The sequence below is a fragment of the Enoplosus armatus genome, chromosome 13 (genome assembly GCF_043641665.1).
Source record: "Enoplosus armatus isolate fEnoArm2 chromosome 13, fEnoArm2.hap1, whole genome shotgun sequence".
Classification (NCBI taxonomy): Eukaryota; Metazoa; Chordata; class Actinopteri; order Centrarchiformes; family Enoplosidae; genus Enoplosus; species Enoplosus armatus.
Window position 1 is genome coordinate 19,350,782 of NC_092192.1, and position 27,985 is coordinate 19,378,766.

The following is a 27,985-nucleotide window of genomic DNA, read 5'->3' on the forward strand; positions in this document are numbered from 1 at the left end:
GACAAGGAGAAACACAGAAAAACACTTTCCCGTCCTTTGTGGCGTTTTAGTCGTTTCCCCAGCAACTCCCCGTCTCCAAACATTTAAATCATTCAATATATTTTGATATACAAGATAATGAAGGGTTCGGCATTACTCTTTCAATTTTAGCATGATTTAACCACAATAATTTCACTTTTAATAACAACGGAGCTTACTCAATCTAACTCGGCTGAAAGAGCATTTCAGCATGTGAGCGTTGAATCTTGGGGGAAGCTGGGGAAGCGTCTGAACGAAGGCATTGCTGGTGGAATTATGTGGAAGACATGAGAGCGGTAGCCAATGAGAGGCTTGTCCATTCTGGCTCCTGTGTAGCAGCGTGATAATGGGGATGCAACAAGTTCTCACACACCAGACTCCTCTTCTGATCCTGTGGACACAAGAAACAGCTCAAGTCACCTTCAAAATACAACAAAAAACAAAGAATGTTATGCAGGTCTAAAAGGATCATTCCAGTGTTTGTTTCCAGGGCTCATGTCCGTATTTGTGTATTTTCTCCATCACTCCTATTGGTAATAAACACACTGAGATCTGAGTACATGGCAACATCACTCAAAAGTCAGACGGGTCAAGAAACGCAAGCAGTCAGCTGAACATACAGGTCGTAAACAGCCCCAGGTTAGTCAAACTCATTTTTTACCCAAACTGTCCATTGTAAACATCCACCACAGACTGACTTTGACCTTCTGTACTTGCCGTAGTTACCGTAACTCATTTCAGGCGCACTCACCTTCAGTTTAACCTCCAAATAAAGTGTTGGCTTGTTTATCTCTCAGATCATCTGGCTGCTCGTGTTTCTTGCCCTCCTAGTGATGTTGCCGTGTTCCCACAACTTACCAGTGACTTTGCATTATCACAACCATTAGAAATGGAGGCCAAAACTACGAAAATAAACCTGGAATGATCCTTTGAGACCAAAACTGCTGGTGGTGTTATTAAAGATAAACAGTTGAGACACCCACCCTGATTGTGGTGTAATGTTTGGCAGTACAAACAAATGTCTGTGTTGCGGTCAGCAGCAGGGCCGTGGTGGAACCTGCATGGTGGCCTGTCCACAGATGTCCCAGGCCCCAGGAGCTGAGGCTCTGAGCGGGCCTGCTGCACCTGCTTTTGCCACACAACATGGGCCCCAGCACAGCAAGGCCAGTCCTCCATACCTCCAGAGTCCAGAATGAGGGGCACAGGGAGCAAGGCAGGGTGCAGCTCAGGAGGAGAGCAGCAGAAACCCGGGCCCTGGCCGTAGTGGATGTGGATGCTACGGTCATCCTGCAGATCTAGGCTCTGGTGGAAGCGAACCGAGGGGCCATCAAGCACACAGCCACCCACTCGCCCAAGAGGAGCGGGAGGGTGTCCGTGTCCCTGGTGGCAGCAGTGGGGTTGAAGCTGTAAGGGAATTGGAGACACCAGCACAGCAGGTCCTATAGGGCTGCTGGGGTCATGGTCCTGACACTCTATCCCCGGACTGCGACGATCTGTGGGGTCTGGCTTTGGGCACTGGCAGGGGCTGTGCTTAGGAGGGCACACAGGTGAGTCTTTGTCCAGAACAAGGGCAGCAGGTGCAGCTGCAGCTGCAGCAGCAGCGGCCCCCTGCTCCTCGTCAGAGCCTCTGCTCGGACCCTGGCTGTGCTCCCCCTCCTCATAGTGGTGGTGTCTGTGGCGGTGGTAGTGGATGTGGCTGAACACAGTCTGCGGCTGTTCTTCGGGACAGCTGGCTTTATTCACCACAGAATCCAGAGATCTGGGCCGCGCCTGGGCACATGCCTCCAGGCTATTCCTGCGGGGGCCGCGCCCAGAACCTGGCCCATAATACACAAACGGATCGTAGTCACTACTCAGAGAGCTACGGAAGGTGGACCAGCTACCATAAACCCCCTGCAGGGACACGTCAGTACAGTTGAGGACTGAGTCACTGGAGGAGCCATGGCACGGCCCTGAGCTGGAGTCACTTGCTGGCCCATCAGCCAAGTATCCGCTACGTTCTGTGTGGTAGCTGCCACCTGAGCAGCTGCCCTCGTCCTGCCGGCTATGAGCTGGCGCTCCGCGGGGCTGCGGTGTGACGGAGGCGGTGTGGTGCAGTCTTGAGCTGGACGCGCTGCGCTGGGCCAGACAGGACGAGCGATAGTTGTGGCAGGACCGACGGGGGGTGTAGTGGTGGGTGGAAGTCCTGCAGTTACCTCCAATCCTGTGGGGCCTCCCGGGACCCTCAGCAGGAAGGTGGTACCCACAGCCGGAGCCAAGCGGCCTGCTGGTGAGGAAACGTAGTGTTTGGGTGTCTCTGGGAGAGGAGCCAGTGTAGTGGCCCAGAGAGGGATAGGGTCCAGAGGGCCCGCGGGGGTAGTGGGGCCTCATAGAGAAGGGGATGGCATGCTGGGGGAAGGGGTGGTTACGTGGGCTGCTGTAAGGCTGAGCGTGCAGGAAACCCTGGCTTTGCTCTGGACTCTGCTGGAGTCTGTTCCTCTGGGGCTGCCGCTCCGTCCCTGTGGACCACAGCAGCAGTCAGAATACACAGAATACCACAGCGTTGTAATAACCTAACAGTAACAGTAACTTCTACTTATAGAGCACTCGAAACTAAACTTCCTAACAATCTTAATATGTTGAAGTAGAAAAAAAAAAGACAGATTCGTGCAGTTTGAATTTCTTCAGTCTAATGGGCACCTCCTTTAGCAAAACTTAACTGTAAAAATGCTTTTCCTCACCCATGATGTTGTGCATGCAGAGGGGGCAGGTGCGGTGTTGGAGCAGCCAGGGGTCGACGCAGTCTTTGTGGAACTCATGAGCGCAGGAGATTATCCTCAAATGCTGGGATAAAAAATGGACAGATTTGAGGATAAATAGCTGACAAGGACAGTTAACTCTACAGATACAGTATGTTCCTCGCTCTCTTTCCTCTTACCTGCCCGTCCTGGAACTCCTCCAGGCAGATAGCACAGACGGGGCTCGAGTTAGAGCTGCTGGCTGACCCCCAGGCCGCACGGTGGCGCTGAGAGCCTGAGCAGCCCTGGGAGCTGTAGGTTTTGGTCTCTAATCGACTAATGGCCCGCATGGTCTGCTGATGGACAGAGTCCTGCAGGCACAAGAAGTGAGGGTTAGAAAAGCCCTTAGAAGAACTCCAAACTGAAGACGATCCACTGGCACCCCTGTCTCTGTAAGCGTTACACTTCTACCAACGTTGTTGCTTTCACTCACCCAGGTTCTGTTGGACTTGCACTTGTAGCGGAAAGTGAAGATTAGGACAATGGTCAGAATAGCGAGGACGATGGTGAGCAGGATACCCATATCATAATGTGGCTGAGGAGGGAAAAGAAGATGGAGAAGACAGCAAATATTTATATTATTTCATAAACGACTCTAAGATATCTTAAACTTAAATATGAATTTCTCAAAGAAACAAGAAATTCCTGTAAGAAATTCATATGGACGAGGCATGGCCAAAAATGCGAGAGTGGCCTCTCAGCTGGGGGTTCCTCTTCTTCCAGCCAATGAAAGGAAAGTCAAGTGTGTGTGTGTGTGTGTGTGTGTATGTATTTCAGTACTTACCCATCTAGGCTGCTCCCACATGATATAAACTTTGGCCTCCTCGTTCTTGTTGACCAAACCCATCAACTCCTCAGCATCCTCCGCCTCCACCAGCACGACTGGACGGGGAAGGGAGTCTGTTTCTCGCAGCTGTGTGTGTGTGTGTGTGTGTGTGTTGTGCAAACAGGATGGTACCCAAAGCAGGAAGAGAAAGACACAGAAATATGAGTTAGACAATCCTGTGTGCTTTTTCATCTCACATATTTCATTGTAACTGAGTCTGCAGTGGTGCCTGCACACTCACCTCAGCAGCAGCATTGGCATCGTCACTGACATCAAAGATAACGGCCTGAGCTCCTTTATCCAGTGCCATGCGAGCCTGACGGAGACAACACAGGAGAGACTGCAGTTAGAAACAACACATACAGACAGCCATGTGTCAAACCAGGACACGTTTAGGACAACCTTATACTCGTGTGATCTGAATAATGGACGCAGACTACATATTCAGTAGGAAAGCTTGTCAGCCAAGCAACAGCTCATGTGAATACAGAAGACCATATCAGTCCATTTCGTGTCTTCACCCATCACTAGGTGGCAGTCATGCACTGAGACTCAGACCTCACAACACAGACCAAAGTTCAGCTCCTCCTGCCACTTCTCCACCTGACTCTGGAAGCCACACACTGACTACAAAGTGTGTTAGCAGGAATCTGGAGGCCACAGCACGAATCTGCTGCCTGATCTAAACCTCTGTGTAATGCTGGAGAGTGTAGCCAAAGGAAACATTGGGGGATTATTTGATTGAGTGCAAAAGGTGTTAGGCTGAGTGGGGCATCAGCCTAACATGCAAATAAGGGTAATTTTGTATTCAAACTAGTCTCTGAGAATGTGCTGCAGGTCTCGCCCTCTATTTGTTTCATTATGTCATTTTACTGTCTGAAATTCTAAAGCTAAGAGTATTTAAAAAGAAAGGTAGTCTGAACAAGCATGGTGGCACATCAGTCAACTTATGACCAGTTACTGACGAGACGTGCTCACTGATACAGTGACCAACACAAGGCATCAGCTGGATGAGGGCAGTAGGGCACAATTTGCTTCATTAACTTACATACACAGTCCCTAGTTTTATTACAGCACCTAACAGCATTGCTAAATCCCCCAATGTCCTCCCATCTGTGTTACATTTCAGAATATCAACAGTGAGCTTGGGGCAAATATGAGATATAAGGATATTTTGAGATATGAGGGTGCTGTTGGGTGCTACACCTAACTGTATGAGTGTGCCTTACTGCACTTGGACAATATACCGCCCGCTCTGACCTCTCTGCCAACGTAAGGGTTTAGTCACTAACTGTGTCTGTCTTCTGTCTGAGAAGGTAGTGTACAGTGATTTTTGTTTTTAGCTTTTTTTTTTTACTGTAAACAGCTGCCTGCTGCGTGAATTAATGCTATGACAGCGGTGAGAGTGAACCAAAACAGTAAAGTTGCAGGCCAGAAAAAAAAAACCCCAATAATCTGAAAGACATTGTAAAGTTCTGTAGAGCTGTGAGGAACTGCTGAGTCGGGTGATAATTCTAAATATATATATATATATATATATATATATATATATATATACATACATATATATTATAAAAACATTCATTAAAGTGGCTTTAAAGAGATCCTCTGTAACTTTTGCTTAACAAAAACTCAGCACAAGTGACAATTACAGGCTAGAGGTAAATGTTAAAACATAGAGAAACAATAGCACAAGAGTCACAGAGTCAGAGGCTCAGTGGTTAGTGGACTAACTCAATAATGTCAGTCACATAGCAATATCTATCAAACCTTAAGTCAACAAAACATTAGCCACCACAAGCTGCTGGTCATACCAGACCAAGTAAAGCTGTAGCAGCAAAAGCCATCAGTGTATTGAAATGATGAGGCCTATGAGTTTAACATGACTTAGTGTGTGTCTGAGTCGCTAACATCTTTAACACACATTAAGAATAAGGTGATATTGTCATTTGTACAAGCTGTAGTCAACCCTCCATGACAGGGTCTGGGTTGGCCTGAAGTGGTCTTGTGTATCAGGCGCCTGCTCTGTGTGCAGACTCTTCCGCGTTGGCTCTGCATGTTGTTTTTGTCAGCGGCGCGCTCTGCAAAAGCCCAGAAATGCCTTTGCGAGCATCACCAGAAGACGGCGAGAAAACAAACTGCCGCCTTTTCATCAATATCTCATCACATGCTCTCAAGCGTCTGGCATCTGCCAACGCTTAATGAGGAGGAGACACAAGTTTAAACACCTAATCACCCGGGTCAAACGCAACACTAAACAGTGATTTCTTGCCTACTGCTTGCAGCCCAGGGCGCACACACACACATACACACACACACACACACACACACACACACACACACACACACACACACACACACACACACTCACACACACACACACACACACACACACACACACACATTTACAAAGGACATTCAGGTAGAAGCATCACTCAGCTGATCCATTAATCAAGTTAATGAGAAATTTCTTTTGTGGAGAAGCCGCATTGATCACTTTTTTTATACTTCAGAAAGAGAAAGTCAATGAATGACAAGGAAGAAACAGACGCTTCCTTTGTGTGCACAAAAGGTCAGAAGCGCACCGCTCCTACACTTATTTCCTCAAAGCACATGCCGAACACGAATTAAAAGCACCGCGCACACTCAATGTCCATCTGTGCGTGTGCATACAACATGTATGTGTGTGTGTTTTTGTGCACATTGAAGCATGTAGTTGAGAGTTAGCGACATTGTCCCACAGAACCGCTGATGGTATTCAAAGGCCATAGTACTGACGGTCAGACAGAGGTCAAATAAAAAGTATCCCCTTTGATCTGGCTTCCAGCTCTGGTGCCACAGCCTTTCCCCTGTTTCATCAGAACAGTAATTGTAGTACGTGCATGGGCCTAAATGGGGTGCGGTCAAATAGGAGGAGAAAGAAAAAAAAAAAAATCTGGATCCTTGACATGTGGGAATTTGCTTTACCTGGGGTTCAAAAGTTCCCCACGGGGCACTGAGCCCAAATGTCCTCTAATCGTGGCAATAAATGCAGGGAAGCCTGCTCTTGTGGTCCAACACACACACACACACACACACACACACACAAAGACAGACAACAGCAGTTGAGAAGTTTCAAATAGTCTCCAACAGTTCAAGAATATATATTCTAATATATTTCTCCAGTGACTGCTGTGGTCTTATTACATCTCAGTATTAGCAGTAGTGACACCACAGAGTGGTCGCCCAGCCATACGTCTCTGCTGAGACACAGACCCGGAAGAGGCCTGAGAGATCTCATTACATGATTAATAGGAGATATATTTAACCTTCAATGGTGCAATGAAGAGCGCAGCCGGTACGAGGTTTTCATCATCTCCACGTTTGCTATGGCCGGAACTGAAACAGACATCACTGTGGTTTGGGAAATATCCATCCTCAGGAGGTGACACATGTGATCAAACACTATTTGGCATTTGAGTGAAAACAATTTGCAGCATCAGAAATAACTGTGGTTCACAGAGTTACACAGTGGAGACGTCATCAGTGACAAACTAGCAGGGTTTTGATGGAGGGTGTGGGCAAACATGGGCGAAGTTTTTGCCGTGTTTTGTTGAGCAGAGTGGAGTTCTTTCCAACGGGGGGCGGGTGAAGAGAAGCGGCGGGTAGCGTAGAGCTTTCTGCCAAAGCATGCCGTCGCAAACATAAACACACCTGAGGGCGCAGAGCCAGAGAGAGGCGCCGCGAGGTCACACAGGTTCACAAGCAGGCATTCAACACAGACAACCCGTCACTTCCAGTCTCATCATTCATTCAGCTGTGGTGAGCAGCGGAACAGAAACAACTAAATACAAATACTGTATGCTGTTGTTGTCGTTTGTACACAAGAAATAAATGTAGTTCATCATTTTGGGCAAAGAGGAAATTAATGCCACCGACTGCGACTTGCGGAGTGCCACTGCCAATTAAATTTCACAAGAAGGAAGCAGGAAGAGAATTCAATACATTTCTTTCCTCAAGCTCAGTATCACCTCCAACTGTCATTTGTGTGCGTTAAGCCGTTAGCTTCAAGCAGAGATGAGGAGTGGGCTGCAGAGGTCTGGTAAGCTCACCTCTTTCCACACCCTCAGATTCTTTTCCCTCATTTTCAAACTTGTAGTCATCAGACCCGACTGTCACTCTCATTTATTGATTAAATCCCCCCCCAATCCTCTGTGAGAAAGCAGCACACTGAGATTGATTGTCTGAAAACATCACATATCCTGCACCAGCATCATCTCATGTTTGAAACATGAGATAATGCTGGTGACTCGGAATCATTTAAAAGCTGCTATAATCACATACAAATTCTGCACATCTGTAAATGGCTTTAAAAAGTAACCCCTGCTGAAGCTGACAGGAGAAAATGAGTCACACAAACAAACAATGAGGAATCAATGTTCCATCTTACTACGAGCGGCACTCGGCTAACTGCAGTATTAACCACAGCTCCTCTTGCACAAACACCAGATCTAGAGCCTGTGATCTGCTCTCTCCAGCATTGGGTGGCCTGCTCGGGGGCCAGCCAGTGCTGTTTGTTTACATCCTTGGCGATGGGCGGTCTGTGAGCCTAGGCCTGGCATCACAGCGTGTTCTCAACGGGGCAGAAACAAACTACGCTGCTCTGATGTCTTTATTTCACATGCGGGACGTGCCAAGGATTTTCCGTCGCCTGACAAGATCCTTTGCCTATTAACGTCTCAGTGTTTGTCATGGGTTTAATGTGGTGTGGATGGCACAGCCAGGCCAGTTCAATCCGGTTCCCTTCATCTGCAGCCATGCTCCGACGTAACGGAGAGAAAAAGGAGAGGGCAATAATGGGAATATTACACACAGACACACATTCAGTCTTGCCATGGAGAAACATCTGCTATATTAGTTGAACATCTATGATTACAGAACTATATTCAGAGTCCAAGTGTGACCCAGTAGCGTCATAACCTTTGACTTTTGAAAGCAGATTTTATTTAAGTCGGTGCATTAACGGGGCAGCAAGCAAGATGTTTAACGTCAGTCATCTGCAGCCGAGAGCGCACAGCAACAACATATCTGTCTGAGCGAGTCACTTATTCTCACAGTGAGCCATCCGCGTCTTTTTTTCATACGCCAGTAACAGGGAATAAATCTGCCAATGAGTGAGAGTGAGATAATTTGCCTTTCTTTCCAGAAGTCGCTGACATTCCCCCCTGTTTCAGGAATTTTCTAGAAAACAGTTTCAGAGCAAAACAAGACAGAACAAGGCAGAACAGAGCCCAACAACAAGTGTTGTTTTGAATTGGCACCAGATTAAATCATTTCACAAGCCAATTCTTTAGTCTTTTTTTTTTTTTTTTTTCAAACTATGACTTAATGACTATGTAAGGACAGACATTTTTATCAGTGCAACCAGCAAGTAAGACATTTCAACCTCAGCTTAAGCTAATTAGTGAGCACGGTTGTCCTTATAGTGAAAATCTTTATTACCATTAATTACACACACACCGCCGCCCACTCTGCCATAAACCTTGTCTCTGATAAAACCTTCCTGCCACTTTAAAACATGCCACCAGACTCTGTTTGACTCAAACTAACTTGTCTTTTCCCAGCGTGACTGTCCACATCATTCAGTGCGTGAGTAAATTATACCATGGAATAATATGTGTGGGAATAAGGAGTGAGAGTGAAAGAGGTGGAAGAAAAAAAGAGGAGGAGGGAGGGGGAGGGAGGGAGAGGAGTGAGGCGAGCAGGCTGTGGTGCTGCTGCATTAAAGTGTCTAATGACAGAGTACAGAGCTCTGGGCCTTACAGGTCTGAGGCCGACTCTCTGCTCTGTCATTTCTCCTGACCGGCCCGGCACACTGGAACCATTACTGAGGCACTGAGACCCGCCGCATGGCTAAATGAGGAGCAGACGGGGGCGAGGGCTGGCGGTGATAATAGTGGGGGGGGGTAAAGTGGCATTGGAAACAGGTGCAGTCTGCGTTGATGTTACGGAGATTGTGTTTAACTGGGCATCCGATTTGTTGTAAAGCATTACTCGACCCTCACAGACAGCCAGGGGATCACTGAAGTCAGCAGGACTCCTCGTCTGGGGACCATGAACGTCTGTTTAAAATTTAAATGCAATCCTGAGATATTTAAGTCTGAACCAACGCGGTGGACTGACTGACATCTATAGAGCCACGCAACGAGCATGGCAATAATAAAAATAATCACTGCACAGCAGCCGACCTTGCATTCGCTCAACTGAAAATGTTCCAAAAATAAACGCAACTAGATCAGCTGCATTGATGTATTTATTTAGGAATCAAAACGTCCCACTCACGCCACATAGTGCACGTTAAGCTGGCGACTGGAGGGAATGTTCTCATCATTTTAACCTGAGGAAAATGTTGATTTCTAATACTCAAATGAGTTTGTGGCATTACTTTTTTTTGGTCAAATAATGACTTCTAACAGCCTTGCAAAGAGCTATTACCACTTTTCCCAGTTGTGGATTTCAGAATTAATATCTACAAATATAGATTCCTTCTACTTCTTTTTTGATCTTTCCTGCTACACTTACGTTGAAATAGTTAAATAGGTAAATGACATAAAAAATAACCAGACCTATACAGCTTCACTCTAAATGTTGTTTACCTAGCTTTGAAGCTGTAAGTCTAATTGTGTGTGAATAATTGCTGTATGTATGTGTGTGTGCTGTGTGATTGCTGGGTGCTCGCAGTTGAGTTGGTTGGAGGAGGGAAGGGTGTGGCCCGGCTGGGTATCCATTACTCACAGGGGTACTTTGATGTGGGCCTGCTGGAGGGGGGCGAGTAATGTATGAAGGGGGGGTGGGGGTGGGGGGCAGGCATGTCAGGGCAGGTGAGCAGATTCTACTCTCAGGAAAAGTATTGAGCCTGAGGGGGTGGGCCTGAATCACACACACTCCTCCTCCTCCTACTTCCCATTCATCCTGGCACACACGTACACACACACACACACACACACACACACACACACACACGTACACACACACACACACACACACAGAGAAATACTAAATCCAGAACCTGGGCTTGGCCACCTTTCTCGTGCAGAGGAGAGAGACACTGGAAAAAGTTATGAACCTGATCTGCCTGTCTGGAGGTACGAGAGGTCATTTAGAGAACCCACAGTATTGAAGCTCAGCCCGCCCTCGCTCTTTCTCTCTGCACTTCCCTTGTCTCTCGCCCCCCCCCCCCCCCCCCCCCCCCCCCTCTCGTTAGCAGGCCCTGGCTACACTGTGACACGGATTTGAAATGCAAAGCACAAGGTGACAGAGAAAGACCAATGTCATCTGATACACTATCGCTTGCTAAACACATCCTCGAAACATCAAAGAGCCGGGGCAGCGAGCGCCCGCGGCCCGGGGGGCAGATGAGACTGATGTGGCTGCCAGTGACAGCCGCGATGATGGAGCCGAGAGGCCCGACTCCATCGCACACACGCCACCATGTGACCTCCCATTTCACTGTTGAAACCCAACGAGCCCAGTGCCCGGTTTTTAAGTTTAAAAGCCTCGCTAGCAGTCTCCACAAGCTGGGCTGCCCCTTAAAGGGGAAATACACTTATTCATTGACACTTTTTCTTGACGAGTGTAAAAAGAGAAGGTCGATACGACTCTCGTGTCTGTGTGCTACATATGAAGCTAGGAGCAAGGAGATGGTAGGGTAAGCTTAGCTTAGCATAAACACTGAAAGCAGGGGAAATCTGCTTCTAATTGGACAGCTCTGTTTTGAGTGGCATTGTAAGCATGGATACATTTGAAAACACCAAAGTCAAGTAGTGGTGTGTGTGTGTGTGTGTGTGATTCGCTGTGTTCACCTCTGGCAATAAGGTGTACAGCTACAGTGTATGACAGAGAACAATAATATATTTTTGACATTTTCAGTCCAGCGGTGTATATAACACTGACCACTGCTGCACTAAAAAAAACTGCATATGAAATACTTCTAAAATGAATTACAGCTGTAACTATCATGATATACTTTATGTATGATTACGTAAACCACCTCGGTTGCATGGCCCGGGAAGGAGATGTAAAGAGGGAGAGTTGGATCCCGGGATGTATGGACTCTTCTGATCTCACGGGCAACACAAACATACCAAACCCCACCTCTGACGCTTTCCTCTCACTTCTCCAAACATCGAGAGGGCCTTTTTTAAAACCTCACCACATGAGAAACCGTCCAATCCGAGAGGAGGAGCCGCTATCTCTTTATTGTTTGTATTGCACTCAATCAAGAGATTCAGGGAGGAATAATCCTCCTTTTGAGTGGAAAAAGACACCCTTTTCTTCGGCTTGGTATCGGTATGTTGATACATTCCTATAGCAGTGACGAAAGTATAACTAGAGGAGGGAGAGAAAGTGTCCTGCATAATTTCTCTCAGTTTGTGGCGAGGGCACGGCACAGGGTTTTTTTTCTCTCACCGACGGGCGGCAACACAGAGACTCAGGGGAAGCCAATTAGAGGGCCTTTCCCGGCCTTTTAAGAGGCAGATAATGTTCTTGTTTTCATAAAGCATCCTGTTATTTAATCAGGCCTGTAAGTGAGAGCCTGACAACCCTCCTACAGTGTAGAGCAGCCTCCCTCCTCTCCTTCCCTCCCATCATTCCTGCCCTGAGCCCTCCATCTCATTCAACAGCTCTTGTAAGCCTCCAGGAATTCATTCTTGGAACAGGCCGTGCAGTAAGCCGTGTCTTTCTGCAGAGCAAACACACACACACACACACACACAACCAACACAGTGACAACTGAACACACACGCTGTCTGTAAATGAGGTAAACCTAGACACAAATAAAGTTTTGAAAAAATTGCATCGCTTTGTTTGATTTAAAACCCCCCCCACAAATAATGCACTTTACATTCTGTGGTATTAGACTTTTACTGCTGCAGACCAATGCAAATCACATTTCAGTGAAGTCAAAGGGACGTTTGTTTATGAAAATAAGACCCACCACATCTTTGTGATTTATGGTAGCTATTTACAAGCAGCGAAAAAACAGATTTTATAGCGACTGGTTCTCACCTCGAGGCTTCTACATCCCCAGTTAATATTAAAAATATATTAGAACGACACATATTTAGTTTTTATTATCTTACAGTGGGTCAAATGATTGTTGTAGCAACGGAAAAGGCATGTGAGAAATGTATTGCCAGTGGTGGAAGAAGTATTCAGAGTTCGTAAAAGTCCAGAGTAAATGTACTTACTGGTACTTACGTTACTTAAGTTGATTAACCACCAAATTTATTACGATTCATCCTGAGGGGAACATAAATGTCTGTACCAAATTTCATGGCAATCCATCCAATAGCTAATACTCAAAAATACAAATGAGGACCTCTTGATGGCGCTAGTGGTGGACCGACCGCCGACTTAATATCTGATGTTTACTCACCTCCAAAAAGGGGTTAGTGGGTAAGTCAGGATAGCTCACATGTACAGGGTTTGACTTTCTGAATATCATCTGGCCTCCAAAAACACCTCTCTTATAAAATGTGGGTCAATATAAAAAAAAAACAAATCACAAAACTCCAAATTAACCATTTACCCCTTGTAAATCTGAGTCTAAATAGTCTCATTGTCTTCTAGTGAATTACATACTGTAGAGCCACACTGTCTGCCCTGTGAATCTGTTTTGTCAAACCCCTGTTAAAAGCCAGAGCAGAGGGGGTGGGGGGTGGTAGGGGGGGGGCACTTGGCACAAACCTACCTGAGTCAGAGTTAAACAGGTTCATACTGCAGAGGAGAAACAAGAACTCACTCCCTCCGCCTGCAGTGTCGGACTCACAAGACCTGTTTGCTGGTTTGCTCTAAACTCTGGGAGATGCTTGGTGCTCGCTTGCTTGCCTGGGGAAGTAGTTATTGGTAACACAAAGCTGTCTACTTTCCACTTCACTTTCAGCAGCAGCGTGCCCTTGCCCAAGCCTGAGGCGAGCCAGAAAAAAAAAAGAAAAGAAAAAAGGGAGAGAAAGTAAAAGAGACAGAGAGGAATACAGAAAGAAAAAGAAGGGCAAGACAGAGAGAGAGAGAGTGAGACAGCCGAGGGTGAAGGGACACGGGGAAATGTCTCTTTTTTTTTTTTATGGGAATGTTTCACTTAATCTCATAAAGGCAGCGTGAAAAACCTCCATCTGTTTGCTGAGCGGTTCAAAAGAGACTCCACATGCCTCCGCTTGCTGCTATATAAAAACAACATTCTAATGCAGATCTTAAAGAGGGCCAGCGGCTCAGCCTGCACAATGAGAACTGGGATGTGCCAGACGAAACCGATGGAGGATGAGAGGGTGGAGGGAGAATTAGGTAGGTAAACAGGGGGGAATGTGAGCGGCGGAGAGGGACTTGGCGACTACAGAGAGGGAGGAGGCAGACGTGAAAGAGTACAATCAAAGCAACAAATTTTCCTGTCAACAGCAGTCCTGCTTCTGACCTGGTAGACCTGACCTTGAAGCACTAGACAGACAGGGCCGGTGTGGGTTGCCCTCTGGCCCTGCCTGCCACTCCTCTCAATCAACCTATTCACCTCTCCACCTCTCTGACTCTCTCCTGCTTTCTTTTCCCTTCTCCTCTCCCTCTTCATGTTTCACCATGAGCCTCCCCAGTCGCCTTTGTCATTAACAGAGGAATGTCCTGGCCGAGAACGACATCTCCTGTTTTATCGTGAGCAGGGCTCCACTGTGGATGCAGTCTGTGAGACAACACTGGGCTTTCTCTTTTTCAACCAAACCTACAGCAGGCACCTGGCGAACCAACACGAGACTACAACAGATTCATTACAAATATAAGATAATAATCATTTCTTTGATCCATTCAAACACTAGGAACCAAAGGTCCATGAGACTGCAGTGTGATGCCTCTGTACTCAGGTTTTCCTGCACACTGGTGCCTCTGTACACCTCCAGGCCTCCTCTCCCCATAGCCGGGGCAAGACCGGGCCCGATCCCATCTGCAAAGCTATTTTGACAAGCCACCCCTCGAAAAAACTCCAGGGTTCAAGCTGCTGGAAGATCAAAGGACTAATAATGCAGTAATAATAAGTTACTGCCCTATGAACGCCTCATTCATCAGGGAGAGGCAGTGATATAGTACAGTTGTAACTGCAGGGCCATTAAGCACTCATCATGTGATCCTATTTGCTTTTCCCGTGTGGAAAAACATCTTCAGCTCTGCAGGCCGAGTGAGGACGAAGAATGAACTCCTACTCCATCTCCTCCTCCGATAAGGAACTGCATAAACATCTCTGTGACGAAATCTCAAACTGTTCTCATCTGTTCCAACTCTGTGCAGCCGTCTGAAGGTGTCTCCCGACCGGTTGGGATGGAGGCATTTTAATAACAGCCATTTGGCACAGGATGGCATCATCTGGGCTCCGTCTGTCTTTATGAGCATGACACGGCGTTCTATTTTTAAGGCGGCATTTTTCTCCGATCGTCTGCGCCGAGCACCGACGACAGCCTGATGAAACCCTGACCCCCGCACACTCCCTTTGAAGTGACAAGTGAGAGATGTGCCGCCCTAATATGAACGCCTTGAGACGCAAACACTTTGCATTCTCGAATACCGGTAGCAGCCCTGCAAGAGGGCGGCATGCTCGCCCTCGGGGGGCAGATAAGCAGCCTAGCGTGCACAGACACTAACATTGACAAAGTACAGTGTTTATGCATGTTTGGATGTGTGTGCTCAATCACAAATACACAGTTTCTTGTGAAAGAAGATACTCTTTCCTTTCTCTTCCAGGGAAGAAGTGGTCTGGCTTCATTCGTCTTTAAATCAGTATTATTGCTTACAAGTGTGTCCAACAGCTGAGATCATTTCCTGTTTTCTGTGTAAATGAGTTAAGTTCAAGGGTTATTTGCCCGATAAACACTTGTTTTTCATGTTGCACTATCAGTTTTTTAAACTAGAACTTTTTGGTTGAATTAAATAGAAATTAATAAAGCATATAGTTACACTAAGTCAATTACAAAAGATTAGTGGATTCCACTAAATTCCTGTATGATGTTTAACAGTGTGGTAGAGTATCTGCCTATTTTTCCGTGTGAAATTTGTGGAACAAGTGAAACTGCATTGGAAACAGCTTTTCATAAGAAAAATAAGACTCTGGACAAATATTAGCCGGAACTTGTTAAGAAGGACATATTTTGCAATCCACACATATACACATGCAGGTGATATTCCAGCAGCTTCTATTTTGGAGAGGTACTTCCCACCGAGCGGCACTGAAGACATCTCACTGTTTGTGTATAAAAGTTTTGCGGTGATGCTGTTGACAAGTTCAAATTGGACTGCAGAATCAGAGAAGACTGTGTTCTCTCAACATGCCTGCAGTAACTATGCACGTCCAGTTCACAGTCATTTCAGTGAGGGGTGAGAAAAAGGGAAGAACGGAAAAGTGAGAAAGGGGGAGCAACAAGCTGCTAATCGCTGGGCAAAGAGAGCCAGCATCTGAACACGCCACCTCTCAAAGCAAACAACGCATCCTCCAGATTTGATGTACGTGTGTGTGTGTGTGTGTGTGTGTGTGTGTGTGTGGGGGGGGGGGGGGGGGGGGGGCAGTTTGCCATGCCATCAGCTCAGAGCCAATGTTTAGCTTAGCAACGCTGGCACCGGGCGAGCTACCGAGCGAGGGCTGCGGCCACAGCTGGTGGTGCGTTACGCTGAAGATATCCCGACAGATGCCGCAGGAGCAGCGCGCACACCTTTAGGCCGGAGTATTTTCCGCCTCTTTAAGGCGACAGGATGAGTGGAGAGAGGGCAGCAGAGAAGCAGACCCTCTGCAAATCACTCACACATTGTTGGTAGGAGTGATGACAGCGCTGAACTGAGCTGGCAGGTCAAGGTGACATCTGCTAAGCTGTGACCTGTAGGCCTGTCTAACCTCGGAGTCTCACTGTGTCGTGATCCCGTTAAACTTCCAAGACCTGCAGTTCAAATGCTCCTGGTCACCTGAACGTTGAACTGTGTGTGATTGATCATCGGTAAAATAAGAGACATGCTTGCTCCCTTACGCCTGTGTTTACAGCGGCTTTGGGCCTGTAAGTGTTGTTTCGTGAATGTAGGAATACAGCGTTGAGATGCACCCTTCCTCCAAAATCTCATCGGTGGTGAAATATGGCGTGTGATGGATAGATGACATGAAGTTGATTTAACCTCCAATTCCTCTTCCACCTCGTCGCTCCAAAGGTCAAAAATATCTCACCAAGCCCCATGGCGAGACTGGAAGACCAAATTCCATCCATCCCCTGAGATTTATTTTATTTTTTGCCTCACTAAGGTCACCAAAACCACCGCTCCGAAAACCACACATGACTGCGAAATTCAAAGCACACCACTTGTTTTTGAAGTGGTGACAAAAAGAGGAATGCACTTTCCCATTGAGGAGGGAAACCTGAAGTATTCCTCTCATTGTTTGAGCCACTCACAAAGCCAAGCTCTCGACATGAAAGGTCTCCCCCAGCGAAGAAGGCTTGTTCCTATGCTCACAACCCCCCCCCCCCCCATGATTGCACGGAGCTTGTGTTAAAAGCACACTGCCGTACAGTATAGTTATTGCCTGGCCCCCCGTCCTCAGATCCCATCATGGCTAGTGACCTCAGCGGGAACCAGGTTCCCCTCAGATAACTAGGCAGTCAGAGGGTAAAGGGAGGAACCATCTGCACCTAATGGGCAGCAAATCATCCTGAAATTGTGTTCAAGGCCTCCAAGACAAGCCGAGGTCAATAGGCAGCAACCCAAGGTTCATTTTGGTGGCTGGAATTTGAATGACATCGTTGTGTCTCAGGGCTCTTCCTTGTCTAAAATATGCTTTGGCTGAGCCCCACAGGAATGTGCTCTCCTGTTGGTGTGACGACAACAGAAGACTTATGACGGTTTTCCTGTCCTTGGACTTCTAACAGCAGATACTTCATGTACATCAATCACAACTGATTTTCACTCTCAAACTTTGTTCCAGGTTGACTTGACAATATTTTACTGAGCCTGAGATCATCGCTGCACTTCACTTGAGTATTTCTTGATGGATTCTACAAGCAGGAGAGCACAGACCAAAAATGAGTGTCTGAGTGACTTTGTGTTAATAACCATATATAGACTTACTGTACACACCAGGTTTAACTTGAAATGTGTTTGTCTTTTACTACACACACACACACACACACACACACACACACACACACACACGTGTGTGGACACATGTACACACAAATGCATACCACTATTATCACCAGCACTAACTCCGTCCCAACGCCACAGGAAGAAAGGAGACTGCAGCTGATGTTAACACTGTATGCCGGGGGGGGTCGTGATTCTGCTTGTGCAGGATGGTGGATGAGGGAACGGTCTGACAAAGGTGCCCATTGTTCGGCCTTCTGCATCATCATGAAAGGAACAAGAGACAGAGGACACTGGCTCAGGAAAATACCTCCACAGTCACAACCTCATTTATCTCAAAATAAAAGACAAAATAAATCAGAGGCAATCCTCAGAGACAGCTAATCAAACTACGGATGACATCATGGGTACCGTAAGACCAACAATCAGTGGACTGACTGAAAAGAAGGCAGTCATTAGGCTGCTGGACTCAAAGCTAAGTACTTCCTACGGAGTTATCTCCACATTGATATGGTGAGCTAAGACAGCGCCTAACTTTAGCAACAGAGGAAATGGGAGGGAAAACCGTGTCGTCAGGGTCAAACAGGCACAAAGCGGAGGAACGTGGTCAGTTAGTCTTGTTGTTTCTTAAGAGGCAAGGAATGACATATACAGCGCCAAAGGGAGGAAATATCTGAAAAGGCACCGAAAGCCAAGTCAACACGTGCTTTTCAAACTCTTTATGCAGTGATTTACAGTTACTGTAAGAATATAGTGCTGTGTGTGTGTGTGTGTGTGTGTGTGTGTTTTGTATATGCAAATGATTGAAAAGAATAATTGAAGGTGCACGCAATGCTTTGAGAGGTGCATGGTCCGAGTCGGTCTATTAGCGAAGCGTGGCCAGGATGGCAAAAGTTAGAGCTTTGACTAACAGAAGAAAGGAACAGAAAGTCATTGTTTATCCCTTTGAAGACAACCGTGCAACCGTCTGGCAAATAATGAATTTTCTTGGGAGAGAAATCAAAGCGAAACCCAGAAGTCTGCTAACACTGATGCATTTCATACTAGCCAAAATGTCCATTGTGTACCTGCTGCTTTTTGCATTTACTCTCAAAAGCTGATATATCCCCCCTTTTCCAGATGTTCCCGTGTTCCTCCTCCCCGACTCGTCTCTGATGAACTGGAGACGTTGGACTCGGCTACCGAGGGAAAAGAAGCCAAAAGGCAGCTGCCATTGCATTTCCAGCCCCTGTCTTTGCGAAAAAAACAGCAGGCAGGAATGGCCTGAGGTCAGCGTCACCCCCTACAGACAATCAGACACGAGAAGGCGAAAACATTGTCATGAGGGCCATGACTTATTCCTCTGTCAATGGGCTTCCCTTGTTTTCATCCACTTCCTGTCACTGGGACTCTTCCTGGTCTGAAAGTTTAGGCCACACTAGAAGACAGATTTGACCATTTGGACTAGTCTTCATGACTTGTGCTGGACAAGGTATATATATTGTTCATTCTTTAGTTACTCATTCTATAGCTACAGTAGAAAAACCCCTCCACTGACTAACGTGTATGTGTGTGTGTGTGTGTGTGTGTGTGTGTGTGTATATATATATGTTATCTCCAAGAAGTTGTTGAAACAAATTAAAACGTGTTTTATTAATCTTCAATTTATGATATATAATATTAATTTTCCACTCCTTAGTTTATCTTTTTTTTTTTAAAGCTTAATTATTTCTCTATTCCCTAATTTGTCCACTAAACATTTGCCATTTCCTTTATGTATATGATAATGACATGCAGATGAAGCTGAGCTTTAAGCTAACTCTGGTACGAATTAAATGGTAAATCAAATGATAAATAAACTCTTGTATTCCCTGGGAAGGGATTGGTCTAGGGTGGGAGTGTGTGTGTGTGTGTGTGTATGACCTGTCTGATAACCTGTTACTGACTTTCGGGGCTCCATATATATGCATATATACACACTCAGCTGCCAGTTTATTAGATTGTTGGATGTTGTGTTGATTCCACTGTGTGAACCTTTTGGAGGATGTAGTTTTGAGGAGCTGTTGAGCTGTAGGTGTTTATATTATTTTGTCCACCCCATTCACATCAATGAGGGTAGGCTAAACAACAGGAACACCTCTCTTTGCAATCTTCTCTGCAAAAACGGAAAATGATAACCTTCATGAAGGAAGCAGGACTTCATCAGGAGACATTCCAAGCAGCTAACCTGGTCTTCATTTTGAGAAAGACTAACACCTTTAGGGTTCGATGGATGCTACCAGCCACCTTGCTTTACAGTTAATATACGATGGTATCATATTCAATTTGACAGTCCTATACTGTAATGGCATTATGGATACTAGACATGCAGCATCAGTGTCCCTGTGACTGATGCTGTCTGTGGATCTCCGAGCCTGCCTCCTCACAAAGTAGCAACCTTTCTGATGGCTTGAGAATAATTTGGGAAGGCACACTTGAAGTAATGTGATCCAATAACACACATACATACAGTACAGTGCACACACACACACACACAGGCACGTGAACACCCTAGTTAAAGAAAACAGGATTACTGCACAATCAGGCCAAAAGCCTTTTCATCTGAGAGGAGCAGAATCAATAAGCACGGCTTTCTGTGAGAGTCAACAAGTTCAGACACGGGCCAAAGACTCACTGTAAGAGCTGTTTTCACTAAAGCAAGGATTCTTACTGATGGTGTTTCACAGCGCTACGGTCTGAGTGGGAGAGAGTCAGCTCTGTGTTTTATGAAAAAGCACAGATTACAGTATTTCTTCAGGACAAAGTAAGCCTGATGCGGAGTTTAGAGTTGCCCTCCTGGCATCGCTGTGATGCCTCTTCTGGTTGAGTCATGTGTTGGTCTGTGACTTAGCTTGAGAACCTTTCCAGGGCTTTGGTGTAAACAGAAAAGCCAAGCTGGCTAGTGGAAGGCAGACGGATCACGTCTAGCACAACATGCTGGCAGAGGAAGCCCGGCGTGGCCTCTGCTTGTGTTGTGTTGTGTAATGATGCAAAACCACTGGAGCGGTGGAGGGTTTTGATTCAGGCAATTGCACAGAGCGAGCTGTATCTGAGACGGAGATCAGTAGGAAATAACTGTTCAAACATATACTGGACACTTTTTGGACACTTCTGATTTTAGATTTTTGTAGTTAACTTATTTTAAAGTTTACTTATAAGCCATGTGAGTACAATCGAGCACCATCACTCTGGTGACTTAAAAAGGGAGCACATCACTATTAACTACTATGTAGGTTTTGGGGGGAAAAAAACACCCAGCCTAATATCAAATGTGTTCATTTAGAGAAAATGTGTAATTTAGAAAATCACTATAGTGTTCCTTTAAAAGTCCTTTACGAAAAGTGTAATATATTAGTCCCCATATGTTGTCACATTTTATTTTACTTTATTTTATGTTACAATAATATCTCTTTAGGGAGTTCTATTTGTGTGTGATGAATAATATTCTTGTAAAAGGTACAGCACTGTAGGATTATTAAAGTTTCACTGAAGAAAGCTGCTCATTTCATACAAATATGTGGATGTGGGTGAGAGGTGGCCAGTAGTGCCAGTGTACCAGGAGAGGGCGACGGTTAGAGGCCTTAGGCACAACTTCTTATTAAGGGTACCTGGAGAAAGTGTTTGACATGTTTGATATTTTCCTCTCAATCAGATTAAGTCAAAATAGTGTTTTGAAGTGCAGCAGAGACATCCTAAGAGATAAACTTGAACTTTCGGAGGTGCTGTGAGATCAGTTTAAAACAAAGAGACAGTACAAAAATCACTGCACATCAGCAAAGGAATCTCCCTGCTTCATGATGTCGCTGAGGATAGCAGCCTCCGAAAAACCAAAATAAAAACAAAGGACAACAATGAAACCTTATCCTTCAAGGTTTTGAGCTTCACTTTGTTTGGTTTACAGTCTATTCTGAGTGTGTGTGGTGCAACACGAACCCTCTGCGGCCGTTGGAGTATCTATAGATCAGCGGGGCGGGTTACAGTCAGACTAAACTGTAAACAAGTCCCATCCAACAGACCACGGCTGACCCAGCACCGCACATCCCAAACCTCCTTATTCATCCGCTTCAAAAGGCTGAGAGCAAACTCCTCAACAGCTGCATGATGAATCCCCAATAAATCCACCACGACCAAAAGCTTTGAATCTCGCTAAGGAAGCAAGGATGCAGGTGGCTGGAGTGGAGTTTATTGCAACACATACTTTCCAGACGACCAAAACAACAAGAAAGCCCCCCCCCCCTTCACTTCTGCTGATTTCAAAGGCGATCTGCAGGGAGGGAGAAAGCACTCGGAAGCAACAGCCTTTTGTTCAAGGGTACTTTTGCATGAGGGACAGACTGTGTTTTGTTTATGGGACAACATAGTGTTGCCATTAAGGCTTTAATCAAAACTGTTTTCTGGAGTCAGCCTTGAGTGACACCCCTGTTCCCCCCTTTGGCCCGCTTGGTTTGGTTCCCACTGAGGGAGCAACAGGAGGAGGAAGAAAGGAGCGGGGAAGTGTGGGAATGTCTCTACATCGTTGCCACGGCGGGCAGCTCCTAAACATGGCTTTAAATTAGGGGAAAAGAAAACACAGGCTAAAAAAAGGCAGTCGCCTAACTCCTGCCTGCTAATTTGTCACCACTTGAAAAACGCTGGAAAAAAATAGCAACAGTTTTAAATCACACTACTTTAAAGTTAGGATATGCCAGCCAGTGTGTATGGTAGAATACTTAAATGCAAGGGAGATTTAGGTCAACTCCATTGCACATACATCTAAACCATTGTGGGTGGAATCTATGGAGCTTTGGCTGCTTTCATATTAGAGGGGAGCAGAAATGGAGAGCACCGAGTGTCTGGTTCTGGCTGGCTGGCTGGCTGGGATCGGACCAGTGACAGCTGGGGCTTGAAAGCCTTACATCCAAAGCCAGGGCTCACTGCCACTTGCTACATAGCAGCGCTGAGCTAAGCCCACCCCCTCCTGTCCAAGCCCTCACTCTGAATGATCACCGTCCTGGACAAAACATTAAGCTCCTGCCAAATAATTCCCTCTAAAACCATCTTCTCTTTAAAGTTTAAATCCAAGAGCGGAAGAGGTACTGGAGAGATGACAAGATGGCAAGATGGTTTATCTGTCTGCTGCCATGTCTGAGAGGGGAAGGGGTCACAGAGAGGGGAGTTTCTCAGAGGGTTCATCGAGGAAAAATGCATGAAGCATATTCAATGTCGTGTGTGTGTGTGTGTGATCTGTACCTTGTCGAGCAGCGGCAGACAGCGGGGTACCCTGTGCTCCAGTTTGACAATGGTGATGAAGTCACTCTCTTGTCGTTCATCCTCGCTTGTGTTGCACAGAGACAGAGGGTGATACTGCAAAGAATGACGGAGAGAGAAAGAGGTTATCATCTCACACCAGGAAAGGACTGCACTGGAGCCCTCGAGGCGTGAACAGTCTTTCCACCTTATCACACTGATGTGTCACCCGAAAAAATGCTGTAGTCTGAAAACAAAGAAAAAAGAATAACTTATAATGTTCTCTCCGAGAGTGATTTGTCATATCTAAACAATACTGACATTTTTCATACAATGACGACAAAAGATTATGATATATATAAATATATAAGACTTTCTTCGGAAATGACTACAAATGAAATGAAAGAAGAAAGAGTGAAAACTACAGTTTTGATTTTTAACACAAAGATGGAGAACAACTTAAAACCAGGTGTGAAACATCACAATGTAAATATCAAGGACAAGTACCAGACATATGCTCATAGATGGAGAAAAACCAAAATATGTGACATTGTTGAACGTACTTTGGTGGAGACTCCCTCCTGTTTTGTGCACTATTACATTTTAATTATTTTAATTATTAGGTTTAGCTTTATGATTTTAAAACAATAATTGTAGGAAAGAATAAAGATGAGTGGGGGTAAAGCAGTAACAATGAAGAGGCAGATAGCACTGACATCTGTCTGTTCAGTACTTTTGTGAATATAATCTCATACATCTATACATATATATATATACCCAGAACACAACATGTAACCGACAGTATGTGACCTTAAGGATATCAAAGATTGGACCAAAACCAAGAATAATAAAAAAAAAAAGAAAAAAAAAAGTTTTTTGAAAGATCTCGACTGATGTACTAAAGCTGGCTTTCACACCATTAGAGAGAGACAGTTGCTCTTGACGGAAGCTTTTATGTGTTAAATTAAGGCGTTTCCTTTCTAAACCGTACCCAGTTGATATCAAGAGGAAAAACTTTGGCACCCTACGAAATCAATTACATGGATGGCAATGTTCACTCCCACTCAAAGCCTTGAGGACTGAAAGAACGAGAGATATTCTTTGGTAGGAACATTTGATCCCCTCTGAAAGGAAGGAAATTCGTAGCTGCTGAAAGGCTGCATTTAAGAGCTCAAGGGATAGCAGCAGTGTTTGCAAGTCACAGACATGCTGTCACGGGTACAAGGACTTGCACGGCAGTCCAGGAGGGAGCAAACTGCTCCTCAAACGCCCCCACGCATCACTAATGTGCTCACATGAGAGCAATGAGGGCACCAACACACTGCTCCTACATCAGTCCTTGTTACAGCTCACAGATCACCCTGCAGCGCCCAGTCCCTGCGCTCACCCACACCCCAGCGGAGCGGTCCCACCCTGCCCTGCCCTGCCCTGCATAGAACCCATCCCGGCCTGGTTCTGCCCCGGTGGGCCTCTTCATGTGGCTGTGGGCTGAGGTCATGGGGCTCCCCCTCATCTCACCCAGCGGAAATCCCTAAATTAAAAAGACCCAAGGGTGACATCAACAGCTGGCACCCCGATCCAGGGGAATTGACGTAATGTGCTGCAAAGGGCTGGTGCATGTCTGTCAGAGGGAGCGAGAGAGAGAGAAGAGGAGAAAGCAGACTTGGGGGGGACACTCGGGGTGGGGCACAGAGATAAAAGACAATGAGATGAGGGGGGGCTGGGGGGGGTATTGAAGACGGGGTGATATGTACTCAAAGGGTCTAAAACACCCCAGAAACAAATCCAACTCTAGTTAGAGTTGAGGGCGAAATAGAAAATGAACACTTGATTGATTCTGCCCTGCGTAATGTTTTCAGACCCTCATCAAGGAAGGCAGGCAGCAAGACAGCATGAACCCCTGGCCTGGCCTGGCCTGCATGCTGTGCTGCCAGCTGCCTCTACCAGTCCACATTTACTAGGCCCAAATTAGAGGCCTACAGCTGAACTTGGCCCTTAACAAAGAGAAAGAAAGAAAATAAAATAAAATCCTTTAATGACACTACTTTGCTGATGCCATGACCTCTGCTCTTTTTTGCTATAGGTTTGTGGGAAATGTTGAAATAGAGCTACGTTCAGTGAGAAGAATCAGACCTTACCGTGAAATTACAACGCTGATTTGAATCTTTAGGCTTACTTGGTCGTGTTGGGATCTTGCCGTAATATCAAACATGTTGATGCATGGGGCAGGGCAATCATACCTAATAAAGCAGATAATAATCCCAAAGCTGAGCCACACAGGCTCAGAAGGAGCGGCTGGTTTTAGTTTCCTCTGGCTCTCCGAGGCTCTGAGGGCAACCACCTCGATGGTCACAGCGTCTATGTTTTGCATCGTTGACAAGACTAAGCATTATCTTCTATTTTAGATATACCCACACCACTTACAATCAGATGGCTGTGAACACTCTCCGTGTGCCACCAATGGTGCCATCGACCACTTAGGCACATGCTGCCGCTGGACTATAAATGGCAACCAGGACAGACTGAAACGTCTTCATTTGGTTTTTGTATGGCCCTGAGAAAGAGGGGCCTGGGAAACCAAATCACTGAGTCTCCATTTCACAGGGACTAGAAACCACAGGGCACGCAAACAGTTCCCCACAGACTGTTAACAATGCTCACTCCTCCGTTCCGCCTCCTCCTCCTCATCTGTCTAGATCTGTTGCAAAACTGACGGGGACATGTCCCTCGGTTCCTTTGTAGCTGCGATTAAAGGCATTCCTTTCCAGCTCAATCAAAGACTACCCCAAAAATATTCTGAGGCAAGAATCTAACAGCCTCAAAAACAAATACATGGACAGAAAAAGGGGAGAATAAATAGTAGCTGCGGTGAGAAGTCAATAATATTTTTTTTCCCTCGCTCAGCCCTGCAGATCTTCTTTTTTCATCTGCCAATAATCAGCAAGAGAGCTTTCTAGTTCATCTGCTGCCAGCAGGGAACCAGGCCCAGGCCGTTATGTCAGTGTGCGTTAGAGGGGGGACGCAAAAAGAGCTTGCACCTCTCATCAAGCTCCACCACTCAATTACAGCCACTCAGGTCACAGGGCCTCTCAAAGAACTACTGGATGAAATGCTATATGTAAAATGACCAGAATGAAGCAGATTGGTTGAGTGGGAGATGAAAGAAACACATCAGCATGCAATTATTCTATCACACAGTATAAATCAAGACCGAGAGTGAGGAAGGCAAAAAGCTTCTTCAATGGAGCTCTGCCTGGAGGCCTGGAGAGCCTGCCAGGTTAGTGCATATCAGGGAAGAATTCAATCTAGGGACACACACACACACACACACACACACACACACACACACACACACACACCTAAAAGCACATGCTATCTGTTGCCTGGGTTCTGACTGACCCACTTCTTCAGTGAGTGACTCAGTCTCCGTCTGGGCTCTAAATCTAATGAAATCTCTTTGTCTCTCTCATTCTCTTGAAACTCCACCATTAAACACACACCTGTCCTGTGCGCGCGCGCACACACACACACACACACTTACAGTACACACACTTATATACAGGGTCAAAATCTTCCATGCTGGCTGGTGAAGTGAGAAAGGAGTCAGCATGTGCTGCAACAGGGCCCAGCAGTAGGTTCAGAAACTGAGACCAGGCTGGCTACCAGGCTTCAGCTTTTAGTTGCCAAAGTTAACAGAATGGCTCCCGGATTTTACATAATTGGTCAAAGTGACAATTCAATGTTTTATTTGTTCTGTTATTAGAGTTAAAGTAAATGTCTATATCTGTCACAGAAGGAGTGAATCAAAGCCTTCACTTATTCAACTTGGCAGGAGATTCTATAATGACGGCAAATGTTTGTTTTAAGCGGCTGCCAAAAGGAGCAACGAGACCGCATGTAATAGTCGAAAGAGATCTGAATCTGGTTGCCTGGGTTACTGGGCAATACTTACTGTGGATCCCTTCAAAGACTTGGCCCAGTGTATGTAGGGGGGGACAGGACATGCTGAGACACTGACCCACTGCTTCCCGTCCTGTGACCTCGGTCTTACAAGTCTGCCTAACTAAAGTCGCTGTGTGAGAGTCTGTGTGAGAGCATGGGTTTATGAATGAGAGCACAGCTATGTGTTGTTGCTAGAGGCACCTGAGCAAGTGCTTGCATGTGAACATACGTGTGCATGAACGTGTGTCTACTGATCCACTGGTGCAAAAAGTCCCTCTGTGGTCCTGCAGGGGAGTGAGGAACTCGCGCTGGGTGCAGGAGTGTGTGTGTGTGTCTAAATCTCAGCGGTTACTTGGGGGGGGGGGGGGGGCACTGTGCCTTTTCTCAAATGTCATATCCGTTCTTGGACCAATAATCAAGCAGCGCTGGCTTCTGCACACACGCTGCGGTCAAGCTCTCAGTGCCATAGATGACACAGATACACACTCCCCAATCAAACGGCCTCGTATCTCGTGACCAGGCACTGAGTAGATTTACATGAAAGGCTGATATGAGAGTGACGCCGGGTTGCCCGGTGCCAGGGGAGCGGGGCAGAGGGTCTTTCTCTGCCGGAGCATCTGGAAAAGTGGGCTCTGAGGCCCTTGCCTCTCCTCTCTTTGCAAATGCAAACGAACAGGAGGCATTACTGCTTTGGTCCTGTCAAAACAAAAGGCGTGTCATCTTCCCCCTGCTTTATTGACAGTGTCAGTCCCATATCCAGTAACGGTTACCACAGAGAATGACTTAGGGAAACGTGATCCCATAATGAGGCCCAAATAATTACCACCAGCCCCAAATTTGCCCGGGCGCTTTCTTTAAGTAGGAGTGCTTCCCCCCAACTCCAGGCCCGTCAGACTGTCTCTCTGTTCTATAAAAAGGGATTAGACAAGAGAGAAGAAAGAGCCTGGAGAGGGAAGAGGAGCTGGTCTTAAAGAAAGGAAGCTGAGCTTGGATGTTGTCGTTAAACAAAGTCGCTGAGTACACGTACTGGTGGAAAGCCGGATGAGGG

The 27,985-nt window shown here is 46.2% G+C and overlaps 1 protein-coding gene across 1 annotated transcript; it reads right to left on the reverse strand.

Moving 5' to 3' along the window:
• Window positions 1-383: 383 nt before the first annotated feature.
• Window positions 384-23,039, reverse strand: LOC139295763 (E3 ubiquitin-protein ligase RNF43). The gene is made up of 8 exons (XM_070918019.1): window positions 22,999-23,039; window positions 3,863-3,937; window positions 3,580-3,708; window positions 3,229-3,330; window positions 2,936-3,106; window positions 2,739-2,841; window positions 1,002-2,516; window positions 384-409 (listed from the first exon to the last, which is right to left on the reverse strand). The coding sequence occupies exons 2-8, from the start codon at window positions 3,929-3,931 to the stop codon at window positions 384-386; spliced, it is 2,115 nt and encodes a 704-aa protein (XP_070774120.1). The 5' UTR covers window positions 3,932-3,937; window positions 22,999-23,039.
• Window positions 23,040-27,985: the final 4,946 nt, after the last annotated feature.